Genomic DNA, 25024 nt, shown 5'->3' with positions numbered 1-25024 from the left:
GGCAGCTAGTCACATGACCACCATACGCGGCTACTGGAATTTACCATCTTCAGTTCCAGTCGTCGCTAGCTTTTAGCAGCAGCAGCGGCAGCTAGCCGAGTCAGTAGCAGCTAGTACGTTGTCACATGAAGCGATTGTGACACAGGCTTCACCAACAAAAGTTGAAGCGTTCCATCCGTCCTTTCCCCTGCGCAGTAGCGTCAACGGTAAGCTTAATCGCAGCGTCTTGCATTTGAAATTATAGAGATGAAACTGTTAATCAGAAATAACGATAATTCGCCTGCAAATAAAAAAGGCTGCGTCTTTAATCAGCGCAAAGGAAAATTTTCTATTAATTACGGTCTGACTGTGTGATTACTCAAAGTTGACAGCGCAAAAAAAAGGGCAGCTCAAAACAGCATATTTTCTTTCTTTCTTTAAAGTACTATACCATATAGTATTCTCATTTCAATTAAACTGTTGTTGTTGTTGTTGTTGTTGTTGTTGTTGTCTTCAGTCCAGAGACTGGTTTCATGCAGCTCTCCATGCTACTCAATCCTCTGCAAGCCTCTTCATCTCTGACTAACTACTGCAACCTACATCCTTCTGAATCTGCTTAGTGTTTTCATCTCTTGGTCTCCCTCTACAATTTTTACCCTCCACACTGCCCTCCATTACTAAATTGGTGATCCCTTGATGCCTCAGAATATGCCACAAATTTCTCTTCTCTCCAGTTCTATTCAATACCTCCTCTTTAGTTATGTGATCTACCCATCTAGTCTTCAGCATTCTTCTGTAGCACCACATTTCGAAAGCTTCCATTCTCTTCTTGTCTAAACTATTTATCGTCCATGTTTCACTTCCATACATGGCTACACTCCACACTCAGAAACGACTTCCTGACACTTAAATCTGTACTCGATGTTAACAAATTTCTCTTCTTCAGAAACGCTTTCCTTGCCATTGCCAGTCTACGTTTTATATCCTCTCTACTTCGACCATCATTAGTTATTTAGCTCCCCAAATAGCAAAACTCCTTTACTACTTTAAGCGTCTCATTTCCTCATCTAATTTCCGCAGCATCACTCGATTTAATTCGACTACATTCCACTATCCTCGTTTTGCTTTTGTTGATGTTCATCTTATATCCTCCTTTCAAGACACTGTTCATTCCATTCAACCACTCTAAGTCCCTTGCTGTCTCTGACATAATTACAATGTCATCGGCAAACCTCAAAGTATTTATTTCTTCTCCATGGATTTCAATTCCTACTCCAAATTTTTCTTTTGTTTCCTTCACTGCTTACTCAGTATACAGACTGAATAACACCAGGGAGAGGCTACAAGCATGTCTCACTCCCTCCCCAACCACTGCTTCCCTTTCATGCCCCTCTACTCTTATAACTGCCATCTGGTTTCTGTACAAATTGTAAATAGCCTTTTGCTCCCTGTATTTTACCCCTGCCACCTTTAGATTTTGAAAGAGAGTATTCCAGTCAGCATTGTCAAAAGCTTTCTCTAAGTCTACAAATGCTAGAAACGTACGTTTGCCTTTCCTTAATATGTTTTCTAAGATAAGTCATAGGGTCAGTATTGCCTCACATGTTCCAACATTTCTATGGAATTCAAACTGATCTTCCCCGAGGTCGGCTTCTACCAGTTTTTCCATTCATCTGTAAAGAATTCGCGTTAGTATTTTGCAGCTGTGGCTTATTGAACTGATTGTTCGGTAATTTTCACATCTGTCGACACCTGCATTCTTTGGGATTGGAATTATTATACTCTTCTTGAAGTCTGAAGGTATTTTGCCTGTCTCGTACATCTTGCTCACCAGTCGGTAGAGTTTTGTCAGGACTGGCTCTCCCAAGGTCGTCAGTAGTTCTAATGGAATGTTGTCTACTCCAGGGGCCTTGTTTCGACGCAGGTCTTTCAGTGCTCTGTCAAACTCTTCACGCAGTGTCATATCTCCAATGTCATCTTCTTCTACATCCTCTTCCATTTCCATAATATTGTCCTCAAGTACATCGTCCTTGTATAGACCCTCTATATACTCCTTCCACCTTTCTGCTTTCCCTTCTTTGCTTAGAACTGGGTTTCCATCTGAGCTCTTGATATTCATGCAAGTGGTTCTCTTTTCTCCAAAGGTCTTTTTAATCTTCCTCTAGGCAGTATCTATATTACCCCTAGTGATATGCGCCTCTACATCCTTACATTAGTCCTCTAGCCATCCCTGTCTAGCTATTTTGCACTTCCTGTCGATCTCATTTTTGAGATGTTTGTATTCCTTTTTGCCTTCTTCATTTACTGCATTTTTATATTTTCTCCTTTCATCAATTAAATTCAATATTTCTTCTATTACCCAAGGATTTCTGCTAGCCCTTGTCTTTTTACCTACTTGATCCTCTGCTGCCTTCACTATTTCATCCCTCAGAGCTACCCATTCTTCTTCTATTGTTTTTTTGCCCCCATTGCTCATTAAACCGTAATATTTGTAAATTAAATAAAAGTAGACATTTGCTCACTCCTGGAAAGTTACAACACATCGTTATGCGTTGTAACCAGAATATGAGCTCCAAGTCAGCGATCAGTCTTTAGAAATGGATGATAGTCTCGAAAGGTGGTGTGTGTGTATATATATATATATATATATTTTAATTGTCGTGTATTTTAGACTTCATGGAAATGCTCATAGAACATGCTCCATTGTTAAAAAATTGCACCTGCTGGGAATCGAACCAGAGCACCTCGCATGGCAGGCGACCATTCAACAGCAGTCACACTGACTGTCGAAAAATCGACCTTATTTTAGGGTATTAGAGGTCTCGAAAAACTTCAAAATCAATATTCTTGACAATTTTTGAGAGTTGCATTGTATTGCTTTGGCAGATATTTTAATTTTGCAACTCAACATACTTTAAATACAAAATATTACAAAATCCGATTCCAGCTGCGCTGTACATCTGTCACAAAGGACAAACAGACATTGCATTACATCATTGGCCTCAAAGATTCCTCAGTCTCACCGTATGTGATTTTTATGTAGTGGTTTTGTGAAAGACACCATCTATGTGTGTTCCCTTCCAGTGACGACACCCCAACAGTGAATGCAGTAATTCTGAACGTACTTGAAAAAGTATGGGATGCGTTTGTCTATTGTGTGTATGTCTGTCATGTGTTCAGTGTAGGGCACATAGAACATCTTCTTTCATACGACAGGAAGTGAAAAATTTGATGCTAAAAGCAATTTTAAATGTACACCAACATTGTATGCAGTATGTGCATGCATGTCAAAGAGAAACTCTTGAAGAATTATATGGACGTTTTGAGAATAGAACATTCTAATCGTCCATGTAAGCTAAAATCAACTCTGAGTTTCTATCTTCAGTCATATAGATGATGTAGTATTGTGAAACTGAATGAATAGTTTTTGAACAACTTGTGTATTCAGTATTAGCATATTTCTCGTTTTCAGGAAAGCTTACTTGCTATTGCAAGACTACATTTTATATCCACTTCATTGCTGCCATTGTCAGTCATCGAGCTGCCCAAATATCAAAACTTGTCTGCTACTTTCATTGCCTCATTTTTTGATCAAATTCCCTAGCACCATTTGACTCAATGCAACTATTCTCCATTACTTTTTTTTTTTATTTCTGTAATCTTTTCAACACATTTTATTCAAATGATCTTCCAAATCCTTTGTAAAAAAAATTTGATTCCCATACTTCAATGTTTTGCTAAGTTTGTCTGTGGTTTGCTCCAAATATAAATTTCTTCAGGTTTCCTTTACTGGTTATTCAATGTTCAAATGGAATAATTGCACATCCCTATTTCACTCCTTTCTCTGTTGCTACCTCTTTCAAGTAGTCCTACTCTTTGAACTGTGGTCTGTTTCCTGTACATGCTGTAGGTACTATTTTGCTTCTGCACTTCATTCTTTGATAACATCATAATTGCAAATACTGTTCTCAACTAAGCATTAACAAAAGCTTTTTCTGATCATACATACATTCTGTATGTGGGTTTGCCTCCTTTTTTTCCCAATTTACCTTGTAAGATAAATCAGTCATATTTGCCTATAGTGTCTGTATTTCAACAGATCATGAACTGATCCTCCACCATATTGGCTTCCAACACTTGTTCCATTTTTGTGTACATAATTCATGTTAATACGTTGCAACCGTGGCTTGTTACAATTATGCTTCAGTCGTTCTCACACATGCCAGCAGCCAGCCTCTAATTGTTGTGAGTTTTCCTCAATGTAAGTAAGTCGGCATGTAACGTAATGGCCAGCAAATAGGACACAGTATGAGGCTGTGAATTGCAAAGTCCTATCATAGGGATCACCAAATGTAAGATAGCAATAGATGTGTTTAACGTGAACTGCTCAATGTTGTGTTGCAGTTGATGTGCCTTATATTACTGAACTGTTATCATTAAACTTTGTGTGATAATTTTTAATCAACACAGCTGTACCGTGCCAAACAGAGCTTATCTTTCTCAAAAATAAGCAGAGACTGTCATAAATTGAGTGTTTTTTAGTAGCAGACATACCATACTTGTACCTGACATAAACTTGCTTGTTAGAAACATTCATAAAATCTACTTGTGAAGGACAATAAGTCGGGACTGTTGCCAAATCTGGAATCTGATTGCCTATATCAGAAATAATTATAAAACACTTGTTCAATTTTGCAGACAATATATCAGTTATAATTAATTAATTACTTAAGTAATTTAGTAATTAATGATAGTCTCAAGCTATGAATCTTAAGCTAGTGGAACACTGCATTATGAAGTGACAGCGAAAAGTGAATCTGGAGTAGTAACTTTGGTTTGTAATTCAGTCAATAATAAGCATAATATCTTGGCTATACTTCGGCGTAGCACCAAATCTTTCTCCATCTTCTTCTGCATCTCATTGACACACCTCTGGAACAACTAGCCATTAACCTGTATCTAATATCCAAAACCATACATGAGTGCTGATTTTTTAAGACTAGTGCTTTTCCTGTTATCACTGGCACAGCTGGTCCCTTGAGGGCTTTGCGGCTGCATTCCTGCTGCCCAGTAGTCAACACTATCTCAGCATTCGCCAGCCCTATCGACACAGGAAAATTGGAATGCAAAATGTAAGCGATTACATTGTTTCATTTGTGGGCAAGTAATTTTACTTACTACTATGTGTGTGAGGCTACATCGAATCCCATGACATAAATACTAAAACTGATTATAATGGACCATCTCGTGCTGAAGTTAGCAGTGTCAAATCTCAGGGAGACTGTTTTCAGTGGTAATGCATCGTCCAGATAGCAAGACGTGGTGAGTTCTCTACCATGCTTCAGATTTCTGTAACAAGATAGTGCCTCATGATACAGACAGTTATACTGTTCGAAGATGCCCTCGCCAGTAAAGAAGTCATCAAGAATGAGAGAATGCAGATGGTGTATAATAATGTCCACAGCTGCCATAATGTCTTTGATTACTTCCTCAGGTCCCAGCGAAGGCCAGGTTAATGTCCTCCATAGCATAATTCTGATCCTACTGGCCTTCATTAATGGTGTGGAATTTCGCTGTCAATCAGCACTTTCTACAGATGCTCTGCCCAGCCCAGCAGCTTTGCAACTTCCCAGGCTGTAACAATCTGCTCTTTGCAAAGTTTTTAGTTGTTGTTGTTGTTGTTGTTGTGGTCTTCAGTCCGAAGACTGGTTTAGTGCAGCTCTCCATACTACTCTATCCTTTCAAGCCCCTTCATTTCCAAATAACTACTGCGCTATACGTCCTTCTGAACTGCTTGCTGTATTCATATCTCGGTCTCCCTCTGCAATTTTTACCCCTTGTACTTTCCTCAAATACTAAACTGGTAAACCCTCGATGTTTCAGAATGCATCCTATCAACCAATCCTTTCCTTTACTCAAGTTGCGCCACAAACTTCTTGTCTTCCCAGTTGTATTCAGTACCTCCTCTTTAGTTATGTGGTGTACCCACCTAATTTTTAATGTTCTTCTGTAGTACCACATCTCAAAAGCTTCTGTTCTCTTCTTGTCTAAACTTTTTATCATACACGTTTCACTTCTGTACAGGGCTACACTCAATAAAAATACTTCAGAACAGATTTCCTAACACTTAAGTCTACATTTATTACTAAGAAATCTATCTTCTTCAGAAACAATTTTCTTACATTGCCAGTCTACATTTTATATCCTCCCATCAAATGGTAGCCATCTTTGTATGCCTCATGCTGAATTGCGGGAAATGTCTTCTGCAAATTTTCTTTTATTTTGACATGTATCATTGCAAATCTTTTTCCTGGTTAGTACAGAGGATGAGGCAGCACATTGATTTCATTTTTGTGCAATAGTCACTCACCGACAGGGGTGAATATGCAGGTGCATTATCACGATGCAAGAGCCACGAATTGTCTCGCCCCTTTTCTGGCCATTTCCATCTCGCATTTTCTCGCAGGCCTCGCAACACGTCCCGATAGCACGATCGAATAACAGCTTGTGGCACGAATTTGTGATGAACTAATTGAACTAATCCTTCAAAGTCAAAGAAAAGTATCGACATAGCTTTGACATTTGACCTGACCTGATGAGCTTTTTTTTGGTCTTGGAGAAACTTTTCTGATCCCTTATAAAGATTGAAACTTGTTCTCAACATAATAACCGTAGACCGACATCTCATCACCAGTTGTGATTCTCTAAAGGAATATCTCAGTCTCATCTGCACAATGCAAATCTCTTCACAGATTGTGAGGTGAAAATCTTTCTGATCTTGACTCCTGAGCTGTGGGACAAACTTGGTGGCTACACAATGCATTCCGAGATGCTGTGACAGAATTTCATGGTACGATCCAACTGAAATGTTACATTCTTCTGTGATCTCTCGCACGATCTACCTTCGATCGACACACGCAGTTTCGTTGACGTTCCTGATACGAGCGTCGTTGTTAGATGTCCTGAACGAGGATCATCTTAAATGTTTGCCCTGCCATTTTTAAACTGTATCAACCATTTTGTAATACTGGGTACGACTTAAGCACTCGTCGCCGTAGACTTCCTGCATCATTGGTATGTCTCTGTGAAGGTTTTCTTGAGGTTCATGCAAAACTTAATGCAGTCGCTTTGCTCCTCTAATTCTGCCATCTTGAAATTCACAAACTATGTGACACAATGTCCTACTCAATACAGCACTGAACAATAAATAACAGATGTGGAACAATGAAACTTCCAGCAGTTAGACATTAAAAACAGGTGCGTACAGGGACGCCAGCTGCATTTCACATCATTGGCACTAAATTACGAATGTACCTGAATTTTTTAGGACAGACCTCGTATGTCCCTTTCAAGACAATGTTTAATCCGTTTAACTGCTCTTCAAAGTCCTTTGCTGTTTCTGGCAGAACTACAATGTCATCAGCAAACCTCGAAGTTTTTATTTCTTCTCCCTGACCTATAATCCCTCCTCCAAATTTTCCTTTGGTTTCCATTACTGCCCACTCAATGTACAGTTGAATGACGTCAGGAGTAGACTACAACCCGTCTCATTCCTTTCACAACCACTACTGCCCTTTCATGTCCTTCAACTTGTACACCTTCCACCTGAATTCTGTACAAGTTGTAAATAGCTTTTGATTCCCTTTATTTTACCCCTGCTACCTTCAGAATTTCAGAATATTCCAGGCAACATCATCAAATGCTTTCTCTGTACATGTGGGTTTCCCTTGCGTAACACTGCCTTCTAAGAGAAGTCGTAGTGTCAGTACTGCCTGACGTGCTCAGGCTTTTCTCCAGAATCCAGATTGATCTTTCCTGAGGTTGGCTTCTACCAGTTTTTTCCATTCGTCTGTAACAAATTCATGTTAGTGATTTCCACCAAAGAAAATCAAGGATGGAATAATTACTATGTTATGAAAATGGTGGATTACTACTCAATACATATAGGAGATGTTGAGTTGCAGATGGACAGACCAAAACGCTGCCACACGTGAGCTTTTGGCAAAAAGACTTTTTTCTAAAGAGAAAGCGCGCGCGCGCGCACACACACACACACACACACACACACACACACACACACACACACACACAAAATGTTGAATGCTGTGATTCTCCCAAGGCTCAAGGCCAGCAGTAGTGCTGAAGGAATGTTGTGTACTCCATGGGCCTTGTTTTGACTAAGGTGTTCAACGCTCAGTCAAATTATGCTCGCAGTATTGTCTCTCTCATCTCGTCTTCATCTATGTCCTCTTTTGATTCTGTAATATTGCCTTAAAGTTCATCTCTGCTCTATAGACCCTCTATATACTCCTTCCACCATTCAGCTTTCCCTTCTTTGCTTAGTGATGGTTTTCTATTTAAGCTCTTGATATCCATATAGCTGCTTCTCTTTTCTCCAAATGCCCCTTTAATTTTCCTGTAGGTGGTATCTATCTTTCCCTGATTGGCATATGCTTCTGAATCTACATGCCTAGTCATTTGTGTTAAGCTATTTTGCATTTTGTACTAAACTCATTTTTCAGATGCTCAAGTTTCAAATGGCAGTAGATTTTCCCATTTGCTGGATTTGTCATTGGTAGAATGATTCCTCATTTATCTCTGCTCTGCTTGTATACTATCTTTACTGCATTATGTGCCCAAAACATCACTAGATGGCGCAATATCAGGTTGACCAGTGGTCATAGTGTTTTGTATCATCAGTTTATAAGTCCTTTCAGATTGAGCAGCGTTGCTGGGCCTGATCCACAATTAAAGGGTATCGTATTATCACAGTGGATAATGTTTCATGCTCCTTGATGTGAAGATATGAATAACAATAAACATTGCAGAAAATGACTCTTGCTTTGGGTGATGTCAGCACCTTGAGCAAAATGATAAATGACCAATTCTCACATAAGTAGTCATGTAGCACAGATTAAATAAGGCAGGAACCTCCTCTCCAACACATTCGCGCATACCACCATTCTCTTTACACGACCTCTGTTGTGCATCTATATGTATACTCTAACAAACAATGGAAACTTCAGATAGAATATAAACAATGTAGTAAAAGATAGATTGCTACTTACTGTAAAGATAATATGCTAAGCTACAGACAGGTGCAATTGAGAAACTTACACGTAAGCTTTCGGCTTCAGCCTCGCCGGAAAAAGAGACACACACCGTTCATTCGCATCGGCAAGCACACCCCACGCACACTTGACTGCCAACTTTGGCTGCTCGGGTGAGAATGCAACAGTCATGTGGCATGGAAGCAGCAGTCTGGAGGGGTTGGGAAAGGGGGAGAGATAGCAGTGTATGGGTGAGGGAAGAGAGGAGTTGGGTAGTTGCATTGTGGCCTGACCGCTGGAGTTGGCGGTTGTGTGCATGTGAGGTGTGCATGTTTGTGTGAATGAATAGTGTGTGTTTCTCTTTTTCTGATGAAGGCTGAAGCTGACATCTTATATGTGTCTTTTAATTGTGCAACTCTATGTGTCATCTTTACGGTAAGTAGCAATCTATCTTTTCCTATGTTGTTTATATGTATACTTGCGAAAGCTAGAATTTTGTGTGTATGTTTGTGTTTGTTTGTGTGTCTATCGACGTGCCAGCGCTTTCGTTTGGTAAATCACATCATCTTTGTTTTTAGATATATTTTATATGTATACTTGCGAAAGCTACAATTTTGTGTGTATTTTTGTGTTTGTTTGTGTGTCTATCGACGTGCCAGCGCTTTCGTTCGGTAAGTCACATCATCTTTGTTTTTAGATATATTTTTCCCACGTGGAATGTTTCCCTCTATTATATTCATATACTTATAATTAGATGGATACAAAGTCTATACAGCAAGTGGTGGCAAGAGAAAGCACATAGATTTGCAAGCTTTTGGAGCCTGTGGCAGAAGGGTTGAAGGGGAATTAAGAGGGATGAAGCAAAAGATTATTAATGGAAAAGTTGCCCAGAACCCAGGTCAGGTGAGAGTGAATGGGGATCTGAAGGAAAGACTGATTTTATAGGTGGTGTTGGCTGTGTTCTGCTATGAAAATGCACATTTCTTTTGTCTTTCTCACAGTCAAACAGATTGTATCTCTCATATATATAAAAATAGAGGGAAACATTCCACGTGGGAAAAATATAACTAAAAACAAAAATGATGTAACTTACCAAACGAAAGTGTCGGTATGTTGATAGAGACACTAACAAACACAAACATACACACACAAAATTCAAGCTTTCGCAACCCATAGTTGCTTCATCAGGAAAGAGGGAAGGAGAGGGAAAGACGAAAGGATTTGGATTTTAAGGGAGAGGGTAAGGAGTCATTCCAGTCCCGGGAGCGGAAAGACTTACCTTAGGGGGGGAAAAGCACAGGTATGCGCGCGCGCCCACACACACACACACACACACACACACACACACACACACACACACACACACACCCATCTGCACATATGCAGACACAAGCAGACATATATATGTCTGGCAATTACCTCAGAGAGCTTATTTTCATCGTGCTGTACAGTTGGCACAGTGGATAGAGTTTTGGGTTAGCATGCAGGAGGTCGAGGGTTCAGTGCTGGATTGGGGTGCATTTTTATTTTTTAAAATGTTTTTTATATTATTTTTATTTATTTATTTATTTATTTTGCTAATTTCATTCTGACATTTCATATTGTAATATACACCATTTCTTATGTCACACGCATCCTAAATTTACAACATTTTGTAACTCTGAGCACAACAAATAGGTGGTTACACAAATAAGAAATAGACAGTTGAAATAATTAATGGGACCATGGTGATAGCACATACAAATAGTAACCGAGTCTGAACATTAGTTGCAAAGCACATTGCTAGTCCTACTGGTAACATAAGGCCCTAGCGAAATTTAATGGACCTGAACGAGGCAAGAATAATAGTTGGTATTAATTTATGTACCATTAGAAGAGGGTACAAAGAAAACAGGTTTTGCTTCTAGTAGAGGAAGTGGTGCGAATAAATTCGAGCCCGCGACGTGAAAAGGGCATCTTTCAAAGCTGACCAATGTTCCATTTCTATGATTGTTGTATGTAAGTGCAAATGTTTTGCAGAGGAGCCGCTGCAATCGCTGTTGAGGTTTAAGATACCAGATACCGTATCACTTGGACTACATGTACCAAGTAAAAAACATTTGCTTGAACTCGCGATGGGAGCCTCAACTTCCTACATGCTAACCCAAAACTCTATCCACTGCACCAACTGTACAGAACAATTAGTGTGTGTTGACAGAGTTAGTTACTATACATGTTGTTACAGTGTTGCCAGATTGCCACTCTTTAACGTCCTTTTTCTGCTGGATACACTCACTCACCAGATGAAATTTTGTGACAGACATTTTTTTATCTTTGGCATGTGAAGAGTCATGCTGCGAAGCCTGAGTGCGCGAATTTCGCTTCACTCTGTATATTGTAATGTATATAATCTTTATATTTAATATAGAAAGTAGAAAAGTTTTACCAAAATGTTGAAAAGTACTTGTTTGATTTACTTCAGATTTTTAGATGGTAATCTAATGAACATTTGGATGGTTATGTGTATAGGGGAAAAGTTGTTACCAAAAATCTCTTAACCAGTGTACTTCAAATTTTTACTTGATACTCTAATAAGGATTCACAAGGGCATATATATAATATATATTTTTTAATTGCAATGTACAGGTTTTCTTTTAAAATTGACAGCTTGAAGGAAAATGATGTGTAGTACTGTGAAAATGTGCGGTTTTGTTTTCTTCCTCACTATCAGCTTTAATTATTACAGCAGGGCATTTAAAATGTTAGATAATTTTTTTCTCCCTATATCTTCCCCCCATGAACCATGGACCTTGCCGTTGGGGGGAGGCTTGCGTGCCTCAGCGATACAGATGGCCGTACCGTAGGTGCAACCACAACGGAGGGGTATCTGTTGAGAGGCCAGACAAACATGTGGTTCCTGAAGAGGGGCAGCAGCCTTTTCAGTAGTTGCAGGGGCAACAGTCTGGATGATTGACTGATCTGGGCTTGTAACATTAACCAAAACGGCCTTGCTGTGCTGGTACTGCGAACGGCTGAAAGCAAGGGGAAACTACAGCCGTAATTTTTCCCGAGGACATGCAGCTCTACTGTATGATTAAATGATGATGGCGTCCTCTTGGGTAAAATATTCCGGAGGTAAAATAGTCCCCCATTCGGATCTCCGGGCGGGGACTACTCAAGAGGACGTTATCAGGAGAAAGAAAACTGGCGTTCTACGGATCGGAGCGTGGAATGTCAGATCCCTTAATCGGGCAGGTAGGTTAGAAAATTTAAAAAGGGAGTTGGATAGGTTAAAGTTAGATATAGTGGGAATTAGTGAAGTTCGGTGGCAGGAGGAACAAGACTTTTGGTCAGGTGATTACAGGGTTATAAATACAAAATCAAATAGGGGTAATGCAGGAGTAGGTTTAATAATGAATAAAAAAATAGGAGTGCGGGTTAGCTACTACAAACAGCATAGTGAACGCATTATTGTGGCCAAGATAGACACAAAGCCCATGCCTACTACAGTAGTACAAGTTTATATGCCAACTAGCTCTGCAGATGATGAAGAAATAGATGAAATGTATGACGAGATAAAAGAAATTATTCAGGCAGTGAAGGGAGACGAAAATTTAATAGTCATGGGTGACTGGAATTCGTCAGTAGGAAAAGGGAGAGAAGGAAACATAGTAGGTGAATATGGATTGGGGGGAAGGAATGAAAGAGGAAGCCGCCTTGTAGAATTTTGCACAGAGCATAACTTAATCATAGCTAACACTTGGTTCAAGAATCATGAAAGGAGGCTGTATACATGGAAGAAGCCTGGAGATACTGACAGGTTTCAGATAGATTATATAATGGTAAGACAGAGATTTAGGAACCAGGTATTAAATTGTAAGACATTTCCTGGGGCAGATGTAGATTCTGACGACAATCTATTGGTTATGAACTGCAGATTGAAACTGAAGAAACTGCAAAAAGGTGGGAATTTAAGGAGATGGGACCTGGATAAACTGAAAGAACCAGAGGTTGTAGAGAGTTTCAGGGAGAGCATTGGGGAACAATTGACAGGAATGGGGGAAAGAAATACAGTAGAAGAAGAATGGGTAGCTCTGAGGGATGAAGTGGTGAAGGCAGCAGACGATCAAGTAGGTAAAAAGACGAGGGCTAGTAGAAATCCTTGGGTAACAGAAGAAATATTGAATTTAATTGATGAAAGGAGAAAATATAAAAATGCAGTAAATGAAGCAGGCAAAAAGGAATATAAACGTCTCAAAAATGAAATAGACAGGAAGTGCAAAATGGCTAAGCAGGGATGGCTAGAGGACAAATGTAAGGATGTAGAGGCTTGTCTCACTAGGGGTAAGATAGATACTGCCTACAGGAAAATTAAAGAGACCTTTGGAGAGAAGAGAACCACTTGTATGAATATCAAGAGCTCAGATGGCAACCCAGTTCTAAGCAAAGAAGGGAAAGCAGAAAGGTGGAAGGAGTATATAGAGGGTTTATACAAGGGCGATGTACTTGAGGACAATATTATGGAAATGGAAGAGGATGTAGATGAAGATGAAATGGGAGATAAGATACTGCGTGAAGAGTTTGACAGAGCACTGAAAGACCTGAGTCAAAACAAGGCCCCGGGAGTAGACAACATTCCATTAGAACTACTGATGGCCTCGGGAGAGCCAGTCATGACAAAACTCTACCATCTGGTGAGCACGATGTATGAGACAGGCGAAATACCCTCAGACTTTAAGAAGAATATAATAATTCCAATCTCAAAGAAAGTAGGTGTTTACAGATGTGAAAGTTACCGAACTATCAGTTTAATAAGTCACAGCTGCAAAATACTAACGCGAATTCTTTACAGACGAATGGAAAAACTGGTAGAAGCTGACCTCGGGGAAGATCAGTTTGGATTCCGTAGAAATGTTGGAACACGTGAGGCAATACTGACCTTATGACTTATCTTGGAAGAAAGATTAAGAAAAGGCAAACCTACGTTTCTAGCATTTGTAGACATAGAGAAAGCTTTTGACAATGTTGACTGGAATACTCTCTTTCAAATTCTGAAGGTGGCAGGGGTAAAATACAGGGAGCGAAAGGCTATTTACAATTTGTACAGAAAGCAGATGGCAATTATAAGAGTCGAGGGACATGAAAGGGAAGCAGTGGTTGGGAAAGGAGTGAGACAGGGTTGTAGCCTCTCCCCGATGTTATTCAATCTGTATATTGAGCAAGCAGTAAAGGAAACAAAAGAAAAATTCGGAGTAGGTATTAAAATTCATGGAGAAGAAGTAAAAACTTTGAGGTTCGCTGATGACATTGTAATTCTGTCAGAGACAGCAAAGGACTTGGAAGAGCAGTTGAACGGAATGGACAGTGTCTTGAAAGGAGGATATAAGATGAACATCAACAAAAGCAAAACGAGAATAATGGAATGTAGTCGAATTAAGTCGGGTGATGCTGAGGGAATTAGATTAGGAAATGAGACACTTAAAGTAGTAAAGGAGTTTCGCTATTTAGGGAGTAAAATAACCGATGATGGTCGAAGTAGAGAGGATATAAAATGTAGACTGGCAATGGCAAGGAAAGCGTTTCTCAAGAAGAGAAATTTGTTAACATCGAATATAGATTTAGGTGTCAGGAAGTTGTTTCTGAAAGTATTTGTATGGAGTGTAGCCATGTATGGAAGTGAGACATGGACGATAACTAGTTTGGACAAGAAGAGAATAGAAGCTTTCGAAATGTGGTGCTACAGAAGAATGCTGAAGATAAGGTGGGTAGATCACGTAACTAATGAGGAGGTATTGAATAGGATTGGGAAGAAGAGAAGTTTGTGGCACAACTTGACTAGAAGAAGGGATCGGTTGGTAGGACATGTTCTAAGGCATCGAGGGATCACAAATTTAGCATTGGAGGGCAGCGTGGAGGGTAAAAATCGTAGAGGGAGACCAAGAGATCAATACACTAAGCAGATTCAGAAGGATGTAGGTTGCAGTAGGTACTGGGAGATGAAGAAGCTTGCACAGGATAGAGTAGCATGGAGAGTTGTATCAAACCAGTCTCAGGACTGAAGACGACCACAACAACAACATATATATCTTCTTTCTTATTGCAAATATTTTTAAACAAAAATTTTAAACACAACAATGTGCTGTTTTCTCACATGTGGTCAGTTTGCATGGAAAACACAAAAGTTGTATTTATGTCTTATCAGCTTATGATTAGAACACAACAACAGAATCTGAATTTGTGATGATATTAAACAAGGATCAAGGTCAGAGAGGCTGGTCCCGGCAGAGGTTCGAGTCCTCCCTCGGGTGTGTGTGTGTGTGTGTGTGTGTGTGTGTGTGTGTGTGTGTGTGTGTGTGTGTGTGTGTGTGTGTGTTTGTCCTTAGGATAATTTAGGTTATGTAGTGTGTAAGCTGTGGGACTGATGACCTTAGTAGTTAAATCCTATAAGATTTGGCACACATTTTTTGAAGGTCAGAGAAAGGAGGGGAAGAGGTGATGAATGAGTGGTGGTGAGAGAGGGGGGGGGGGAGGAGGAGGAGGAGGAGGAAGAAATAGACAAGAGAGGGGTGGGAGAAGGTGACGGACAGAGAAAGGGACAACTTGGAGATTAAGGACTTACATGTTATTCCCATATATATTTAGTAAGTGTGAATCATTGCCGAATTCACTAGTTGTAATCAAAGACATATAAAGCTATATTACAGTAATAACAGCTATATAATATAACCAAGGGGCAGCAGATTTTTCAAACAAGCAGCTTTCTTACTAATTCACTTGGTTAAATTTAGATGACATAAGTGTCAATAGCATTAAGATGCACAGAGATCTCACTTCCCACGCCCGGGTTCCCGGGTTCGATTCCTGGCGGGGTCAGGGATTTTCCCTGCCTTGTGATGACTGGGTGTTGTGTGATGTCCTTAGATTAGTTAGGTTTAAGTAGTTCTAAGTTCTAGGGGACTGATGACCATAGATGTTAAGTCCTATAGTGCTCAGAGCCAAGCGCAGTGATAGTTTATTGTTAACACAGTACCCAGATTAATTTACTGTGATGTTTTTGTCTTGTATTACTGTATGTCTTGACTCATTCCACATCCCAGAAGGTTCTCGTCCATGATGGGATATGCAGAACATCAGAAATGAATGAATGAGTTTTATGAGAGTTTTACATACAAATCTTTAGAATCCTAGAATAAACAGTTAATTTCACATTTTGTGTTCTTCATGTTATGGAGGCAGTGCAGTTCTGAATGACATCTCAGCAGTCCAGTACTTGCCAGTTAGGCGTATTTGTGCATCCTGCCGTGCATGCATGTGGTGCCTTCCCCCTCCCCACTCCCCACCCACTGCTGAATGTATTCTTTAATATATTTTTAATAGTTCAAAGTGATCAGACACAAATTAAAAAACTCAATTTTTGAGCAGTAGTTTTCCTGAGAAAGATTAATTTCTCAGTTTTAATATTTTTTCTGCTATTACACTGTATAGTATAGTTACTTTTTATAGGGTATCAATGATGAGCAGCTTACACTTTAAAAATACCTATTTTAAAAAATGGATTTTTTTTTTAATTTTTCCATTTTGTGGCCTGCAATATCTTTGTTTGGGGACCTTTATGATATCAAACTTCAGTATAAGTTTCAACTTTGAGATTGAATTGGAAGTTATGGGAAAAAAAAATTACAAACTCGAGTCAAAAAGATGTTCTTTAACTTCTGTGATATCTAGGCTTATAGAATAAAATATATTAGTTACACTATATAATTTAATCATATCTATGTTTACTTATTTTTTTAATTGAAAATACACCTAGTAATTACATTATATTGTTCTCTTGGTATTTGTTTTTAGTACATCGCTCATTGAACATTAGAAAAATTTGTTCACTCAGTTTGGGTGTTAGATTATAAGTTCGCCCAGTCACAGTTGCAAATTCCACGGGAGACAGCTTCCTTAGTACATTTTTAAGTGGCATCCAAACTTGATCCTTCTCAATTTTTTTAAAAGATGTCCTTGGTCTTGTAGAGTGATAAAATACAACATGTACATCTTGGTTTTGACAGTCAATATTATCAACTTCGCCAATCCACCACCGTTCATCATAAACACAAGCCACTATGTCTGTATTTTGAAGAACCAGTTGTATGAGTTTTCCACACTAATGAAGTTCACTATCAGGCGAAGTTGATGTGATCTCAGTAAGTTGTCTGAATGGGGTACAAAACAACGAAGAGATTGACTGCCTTTAATCTTCTGACAAGTGTTGTACCTTTCCTTCCAGACAATGTCATAGGCTTCTTGTATCTCCTCAAATTGTACAAAAACATAGGTAATTCTTTTGATATGTTTTTTACAGAATTCAAACATTTCTTGAGGTGTTACGGTATGACTGTCATCGATCCGCTGCAGACTTGCTTTTGTGACAGCTCGCTTTTTTGTAACCCTGACACCGTCACAAGCATTCTTCCCATGGCATGAAGCGAAAAAGTGCCATTCTACATCAAACCCAAAATCTTCTTTATGAAAGGATATGTTAATAATTTTTTTTTTGTTTTTATATTGTCTTGCCGCCCCATCCGAAAAGTAAATCAGTTTTTTTATGGAAGGATGGTGCTGTTTAATGTAGTTCGCTAATTTTAGTTGAAAAAGTGCACTGTTGTAGTGTTCACCATCTTGGTCTCAACTCGCAATTTTCTTTTTTAAATTCAGTGAATAGTTCATTTAAATTACACAGTATTAACCTTTTTTGTCTTTGAATCGTAGATCCATTTTCTTTCACAGAAACACAGTCTTTTTTGCCAGACATCAAACAGCTGTTATTGTCATCGTCATAATACTTAATAACTTTCATCGACCAAATCAGATTCACTTTTCTTTTGTAATGCTGGTAAAATTCCCTGTTCTTTTACTAATTGCCTTGTTACAAGATGTTCTGACACGTTAAATACATCAGTAATTCGACAGTAAACTGATAATCATAATTTTATCTTCTTTGTTTGAAGTACTGTAATTAGTTTTTAGTTTTTCTATCAAATCATCACATTTGGTTGGTGAAGTTTTAGAACTTCCATCTGTTTTAGTACAAATTGTATTTTGAAATGAAACTTCCAAATTCTTTTTGACTGTAGCTGCCACATTCTCAATTTTTGTATTGAAGGCACTTAGTATTTTACCTTGACTTAGTTTCCTAATTTTATTAGCAGGTGATATACCTAGGATTTCACAAGCTGTATCTACTTTTTAATGGTTGCTGATAAGTCACAAAATTCTGTATCTGAGGTTTCACTATCCTTCTCTTATGAATTACAAATATCTTAGAATAACATGTTTGACACAATGATTTTCCTGGTATGAGATTGACAAAAGGTCTTTTATTTTTAGAATAATGATCAAATGTTACTTCTCGCGGACCTTTTGTTATAGGTTTCTTATGTTTCTCAAAAGGGTCCATGCAAGACTGACCAAAAAGGTGATGAATTTTTTTTAAGTATTTCATTTCATGGTACTTTCATGTTGATTTGATCTCTGGGATGACTGGTAAGTAAAACAACACTTCTTCTTCACTGTAATCTTCGATTAAAGTAATGTCTTTAGGATACACTGTATACACACTTTTATGACACGCTTCATTAGTAATAACACCAACAGGACACTGATACACCATTTTTCAACTGTGCACTTCAAGAACTTCTAGCTAAATAAGTGAGAGTAGACGATGGTTGGTGTGAGGGGGAAGACAACAATCAGACTTGTATAGGCTTGCAGATGCAATTGTTAGCCTGCTGAAACAATTACCACAGCATTTTTTCGACAAATAATCATTAGCTAGTGTAATGTGGTGTGTTACATTATGCAGTTGGTATACTTTATTTGATTAGCCTACCAGATATCGCAGATGTTAAAAAACATATTTTTGACTTGTTTTTGTGATCTTTTTTCCATAACTTCCAATTGAATCTCAAAGTTGAAATTTATACTGAAGTTTGATACCATAAAGGTACATTAACTGTGAAATTTTCAGATTTTTATCTGGTCCCCCAACAAACATATTGCAGGCCACAAAATAGGAAAAATTAAAAAAAAAATCCTTTTTTTAAATAGTGTATTTTTTTAAGTGTAAGCTGCTCACCATTAATACTCTATAAAAAGAAACTATAGTATACAGTGTAATAGCAGAAAAAATATTAAAGCTGAGAAATTAATCTTTCTTTGGAAAACTACTGTTCAAAAATTGAGTTTTTTAAATTTGTGGCTGATAACTTTGAACTATTAAAAATATATTAAAGAATACATTCAGCTAAGTGATAATGATGTTAATTTGTAGCCCAGAGTGTGTTGAACTAAATGCATTTTGTCTGAAAGGCTTAGGACAATCCACTACTGAATAATTGTAAAAAAAAATGTAGATGCTTGCAAATACAAAAGAACGCATGTGCCCTGGAACAAATATGGCCGCTATTTCTAAATAATAAACAATAATTTTTTTAAAAAATATTTTTGTGGCTACTAAACATTGGGGAATTCACCCAGCAAATATAAAAATTTTTTGAGATGGTCAAGCAACCAGTGCTGGACCACTTGGTTTGGATTGACCCATGTAGTTCCTGCGTAAATTCCTATTCTCGGCTTGTAGGAGTTGTAGAGAAAACTTAGTAAGTGAAGTTTTTTTGGGGAACCCATGTCCAGAAATGTACAGTTTGGATATAAAATTAGTTGGAAGGTAGGATGATTTTCAAATCTCCGACTTCACAGTATGCACACAAGCAGAGAAATGGGCTCTGTCGCCAGTCCCTGTTGTAATTATGACATGCGTTAACACATTCACTTGACTACAACAATGGCTACAAGAAATTGCTACATTTGAAACTAGATGGGTTGACTGTAGCGCTCCACGGACACACAGCACTCGAGAGTTTGAAGAGGATGTCGTTAGTCATGTGGAAGAAAACCGAGGAGAAACACTTGGAACACTGCACGTGCCACGTGACTCTGCAGCACACGGGTCAGAGTTGTGTGCATACTGTGAAGTGGGAAATTTGAAATTGATCCAATCTGTAAACTCATTTCACATCCAAATGGTACTTTTCCAGACATGGTTTCTTTCTTAGAACTTCATCAACTAAATCGCCTCAACAACCTACAGAATCCCTAATAGGAGTTTTGAATTACCCTGTTATTACCTACAGAATCACAACAACTAAAATTAGTTTTATTTTTCTTATTTGCTTGTTACAGAGTGAGGCACTTGCGGATGACATGCATTCCACAAGTAACCTGCAGAGCATTAAGAAAGAGGTATGTAGCTGCTGCACGTTAAGGTCTGTTAGTTCTTTGCTTGTTTCACTAATGTGGTTGGTTGTTAGATTTAGTTTCAAACAAACAAACAACTGAGTACAACAATTAGTGACATTGCCTGCCTTGTGCACAGCATTGATGTCAGTTGTATGAAAATTTTGGAGTCTTGTGATGACTGCAGATGTTGACATTGTAATTTTAAGCATTGTAAAGACAGTAATATTAATATGCAAGATAGTTTTGTAGACTATCATTATGTGAAAGATGACGACATTTCTCTTTCCAAAGTTGTTCGATATCACTGCAGTCAAGTTACTGTTTTAACCCTTGTGCCTGTTTGGGGTCTTTTCGGACCCAGTGTTAATAAAAATTGTTAATTAACACACACAGTTCTATTTATAACATATTCGTGTTAGAGACATACTCTTCTATAAACTTTTTATGTCCTGTAAGTGAATAAATACATCCTAAATACTGAAATTGTGTTTAAACGTATGATTTAATGAGGTTCGATCATAAAATACCTCTTTCAGGAATTACAATATTTTTATTTCTTAGTGTGTTGTATGTTATTGATTCTGCTGTTATTGTTGTTTATATTCAGTTTCTATATTTTCTCCTTGCAAAAGTGCCTGTTAGATAAAGTGAAGACTATACTGATAAACAATTTGCAGAAGATATGGAAAGAGAAGATCAGGAATTTAACACAGTGATGCAAGTGATGTAGAGTGTGACTACATTGGAATACAGGAAGAAGAATGATGTTGTTGGCACTGTAAATAATTGTGACTGGTTTGAAATTTTAGAAACGCAACTTACAAACATAAATGGTGAATTGATACGCAGTACAATTCAACCAAAAGTTAAGAAGCAGTGCTCTGGAAGTATTCTAAGGCAAGAGAAGTAATTACAAGAAAACATTGTTTTTTATGTTTCGTTACTGAAGTGATCAGAATTATTATGTGTGATAATATTAATAATGACACAGAATAACTGAAGGCCAAACAATTTTACCTTGAAAGATGGCAAGAGATAGATAACAGTGAATTTGTAACTTTTCTTGGCCTTCTGATCGTGTACAGTTGCAGAAAGGCGGTGGTATGCCTCTTCATGGGTTCTGGTCCCCAGGATATGGACTCTCATTGTTTTGAGCAACCATAAGCGGAATCAGGTTTGAGAATATTCTACAGTGTCTGAAATTTGATAAAGCTACTCACAAGACAAGAAAACAAATCTTGCAAAATACAGGAGAGACTATACGAGCCATTTTAAAGATGCTCGTTGAATCTTGTATTTCGTCAAATATACCGAGTGCTAATATTACAGTAGACGTGCACATTTAAGGGATGGTGTGGTTTCAAATTATATATATGATCAAAACCAGGGAAATATGGTATCGAAATATAGCTCGCTGTAGTATGTAGTAAGAGCACAACTGTAGACACGTCAAGTAGGCATTGTCAGAGATACCCAGCAGGTTAAGAGAGTTGTTCACAGTGAGATAGATCGTTTTAGAGGCAGTGGAAGAAATATCACAACCGATAACTTCTTCACCAGCTATGAAATTGGTCAGTAGCTAGACACACAAAACCTCGCCTTCGTGGGGATGCTCCACTGTAGTCATTGGGAACTTGCTTTAGGAGAAAAGGTCTTACGTTTGTTGGAACACTCTGCTCTAATCATTGGGTAATACCAAAAGACATGCTGCTATGCAGCCCTAGAAAAGAGTTTTCCAGCATCTTTGGAATTATCGGGAATATGCTGATGGTATTGTATGTTCCAAGGAAAAGTAAAGACGATATTCTATTCTCTACACTGCATCAGACATTTGCCAGCAGCCCAGATTAGAAGAAAAATCTGGATGTTATTTTATTCTACAGTAGCGCAAAGCATGTATTAGTGCACGAGTGAGGGTATGTCCCATTTTACCAGTTATTAGGATTTCTTCCCATTCCATCCACGTATGGAGTGTGGGAGGAATGATTGTTTGAATGCCTCTGTCTGTGCAATAATTATTCTAATCTCATCCTTATGATCCCTATGTGAGTGATTTGTAGGGGGTTGTAGTATATTCCTAGACTAATCATTTAAAGCCAGTTCTTGAAACTTTAACAGGCTTTCCTGGGATAGTTTATGTCTATCTTCAAGAGTTTTTCAGTTCAGTTCCTTGAGTATCTCTGTGACATACTCCCACAGATTAAAAAAACTTGTGACCATTCGTGCTGCTCTTCTCTGTATGCATTCAATAGTCCTGTCTGGTATGGGTGCCACACACTTGAGCAATATTCTAAAGTGGTCTCACGAGTGATTTGTAAGCAATCTCCTGTGTAGACTGATTGCACTTCCCCAGTATTCTACCAATAAACCAATGTGTACCACTTGTTTTACCCACAACTGAGCTAATGTGATCATTCCATTTCATATCCACCCAGGTATTTATATAAGTTGGCCGATTCCAACAGTGACTCATCGATATTATAGCCGTAGGATACAATGTTTTTTCATGTTGGGAAGTGCACAATTGCACATTTTTTGAACATTTATAGCAAGTTGCCAATCTTTGCACCACTTCTAAATCTTATCAAGATCTCACCAGTTGAAACTTCCGGGCTGAGAGGCCGTGGTCGATGTATAATATTTCCACCTAACATTTCGTCTCCATCTGCGGGAGACATCTTCTGAGGTCGTCCGGCTACTGCCACTGAGGCTCCAGGTACTCTCGCATTTACAGAGCACATAGAGGGCACCACCATTCGTTACGTGGCAGTAGCCTGACGACCTGAGAAGATGTCTCCTGAAGATGGAGACGAAACGTTAGGTGAAAATTTTATACATCGACCAAGGCCTCTCAGACCAGAAGTTTCAACTGAAGACAACACCGGCCGTGAAAGCCTACATTGTATGACTTATCAAGATCTGTCTGAATATTTATGCAGCTTCTTTCAGACATTACTTCATCATAGATAACTACACTATCTGCAAAAAGTCTTCTGCCTGCAAGGTCATGAGCAGCAAGGGTCCCAACACATTTCCCTGGGGCGCACACATGAAGTTATATCCACATCAAACCGTGACTCTCCAACCAAGATAACGTGCTGCGTCCTTCGTACCAAAAAGTCTTCAATCCAATCACAAATTTCACTTGATAATCCATACGATAGTAGGTGTGACAATAAGCATATGTATGGTACTGAGTCAAATGCTTTTTGTAAATAAAGAAATACTGCATCTACATGACTGCCTCAATCCAAAGCTTTCAGTATGTCGTGTGAGAAAAGAGTGAGTTGGGCTTCAGAGATTGTTCTGAAATGCTTGCTGGTTGGTACCGAGGTGGTCATTCCATTCAAGGTACCTCACATGAGCTCAGAATACGTATTAAGATTCTACAACAAATTGATGTCAAGGAGTTTGGACAGTAGTTTTGTGGCTCACTTCTACTACGCTTCGTGCAGACAGGTGTAACCATTGCTTTTTTTTCCAAGAACTGGGCATGATTTTTTACCCGAGGAATCTACAATAGGTTACACTTAAGAGGGACTAACTCAGTAACAAATTCAGTACAGAATCTATAGGGCTTCCATCGGGCCCTGGAGCTTTCTTCAGTTTTAACGATTTCAATTGTTTCTGAACACCACTGACACTAATACTTATTTCATTCATATTTTCAGTGGTACGAGGACGAAATTGCGGTAATTCTCCGTAGGCTTTGCTTTGTAAAGGAACATTTGAAAACAGAGTTAAGCATTTCATTTTTGCTTTGCTACCCTCAATTTCAGTTCTTCCCTCATTCGTTAGGGACTGGACACTAATTTTGGTGCCACTAACAGCTAACTGCTACAGTAGTCATTAAAAGTATCGTGCATTGCTGTCTTGACAGCCATATGCATTTCATTCAGCGTCTCTCTGTTTGTAGCTCTACTCTGTGGTTTATACCTACTGTCCAGTAATCTCTGTCTCCTTAGAAGTTTCTTTACTGTGACTGTATAGCATGGAAGTTCTGTCCCATTATGAACGGTTCTACTGTGTACGTATCTGTCCAGTTCTTTTAAACTTGAGCCATAGTTCCTGATTGAGATATTACACTGCAGAATTTTTAACTAGTTTACTGAGCATGTACTCACCATATGTATTTAAAATTCGTTCTCTCTCACAAAGACAGATCCCCTTAATTACTACTCAAAATAGTCTAAACCTCTGATATATATAAAAACAAAGATGATGTAACTTACCAAACGAAAGCGCTGGCATGTTGACAGACACACAAACAAACACAAACACACACACAAAATTCAAGCTTTCGCAACCAACGGTTGCTTCATCAGGAAAGAGGGAAGGAGAGGGAAAGACGAAAAGCTGTGGGTTTTAAGGGAGAGGGTCAGGAGTCATTCCAATCCTGGGAGCGGAAAGACTTACCTTAGGAGAAAAAAAGGACAGGTGTGTGTGTGTGTGTGTGTGTGTGTGTGTGTGTGTGTGTGTGTGTGTGTGTCACAAGCCGTATATCAAAGCTTCATCATTTTACATCAGAATGTGATGATTCCCCCCCGCCATTGACATTGTCAGTGACCCTCTTACTCCAAGCTCGGAGTGTCAAAGGATATCTATTTCCTTGTGCAGCGAGTGAGTGGTGCTCAACACAGACAGACACATTATTCATTAAAATATCACGAGTCATATTTAAGCCTTACACTATATCTGCTTAACTTCTCTCGGTAGATAGGTAGGTA

The 25024-nt window shown here is 38.6% G+C and overlaps 1 protein-coding gene across 1 annotated transcript in view; it reads left to right on the top strand.

The window, feature by feature from the left end:
* Positions 1-25024, top strand: part of LOC126108832 (uncharacterized) — a 195597-nt gene that overhangs the window by 112087 nt on the left and 58486 nt on the right. Inside the window, exon 8 of the mRNA XM_049914196.1 lies at positions 20241-20300. Within this exon, the coding sequence (XP_049770153.1) occupies positions 20241-20300 (60 nt within the window). The remainder of the gene's footprint in view (positions 1-20240; positions 20301-25024) is intronic.

The sequence above is a fragment of the Schistocerca cancellata genome, chromosome 11, assembly GCF_023864275.1.
Source record: "Schistocerca cancellata isolate TAMUIC-IGC-003103 chromosome 11, iqSchCanc2.1, whole genome shotgun sequence".
Lineage (NCBI taxonomy): Eukaryota > Metazoa > Arthropoda > Insecta > Orthoptera > Acrididae > Schistocerca > Schistocerca cancellata.
Note: the sequence above shows the minus strand (reverse complement) of the source record. Positions and strands in the feature narration are given on the sequence as shown.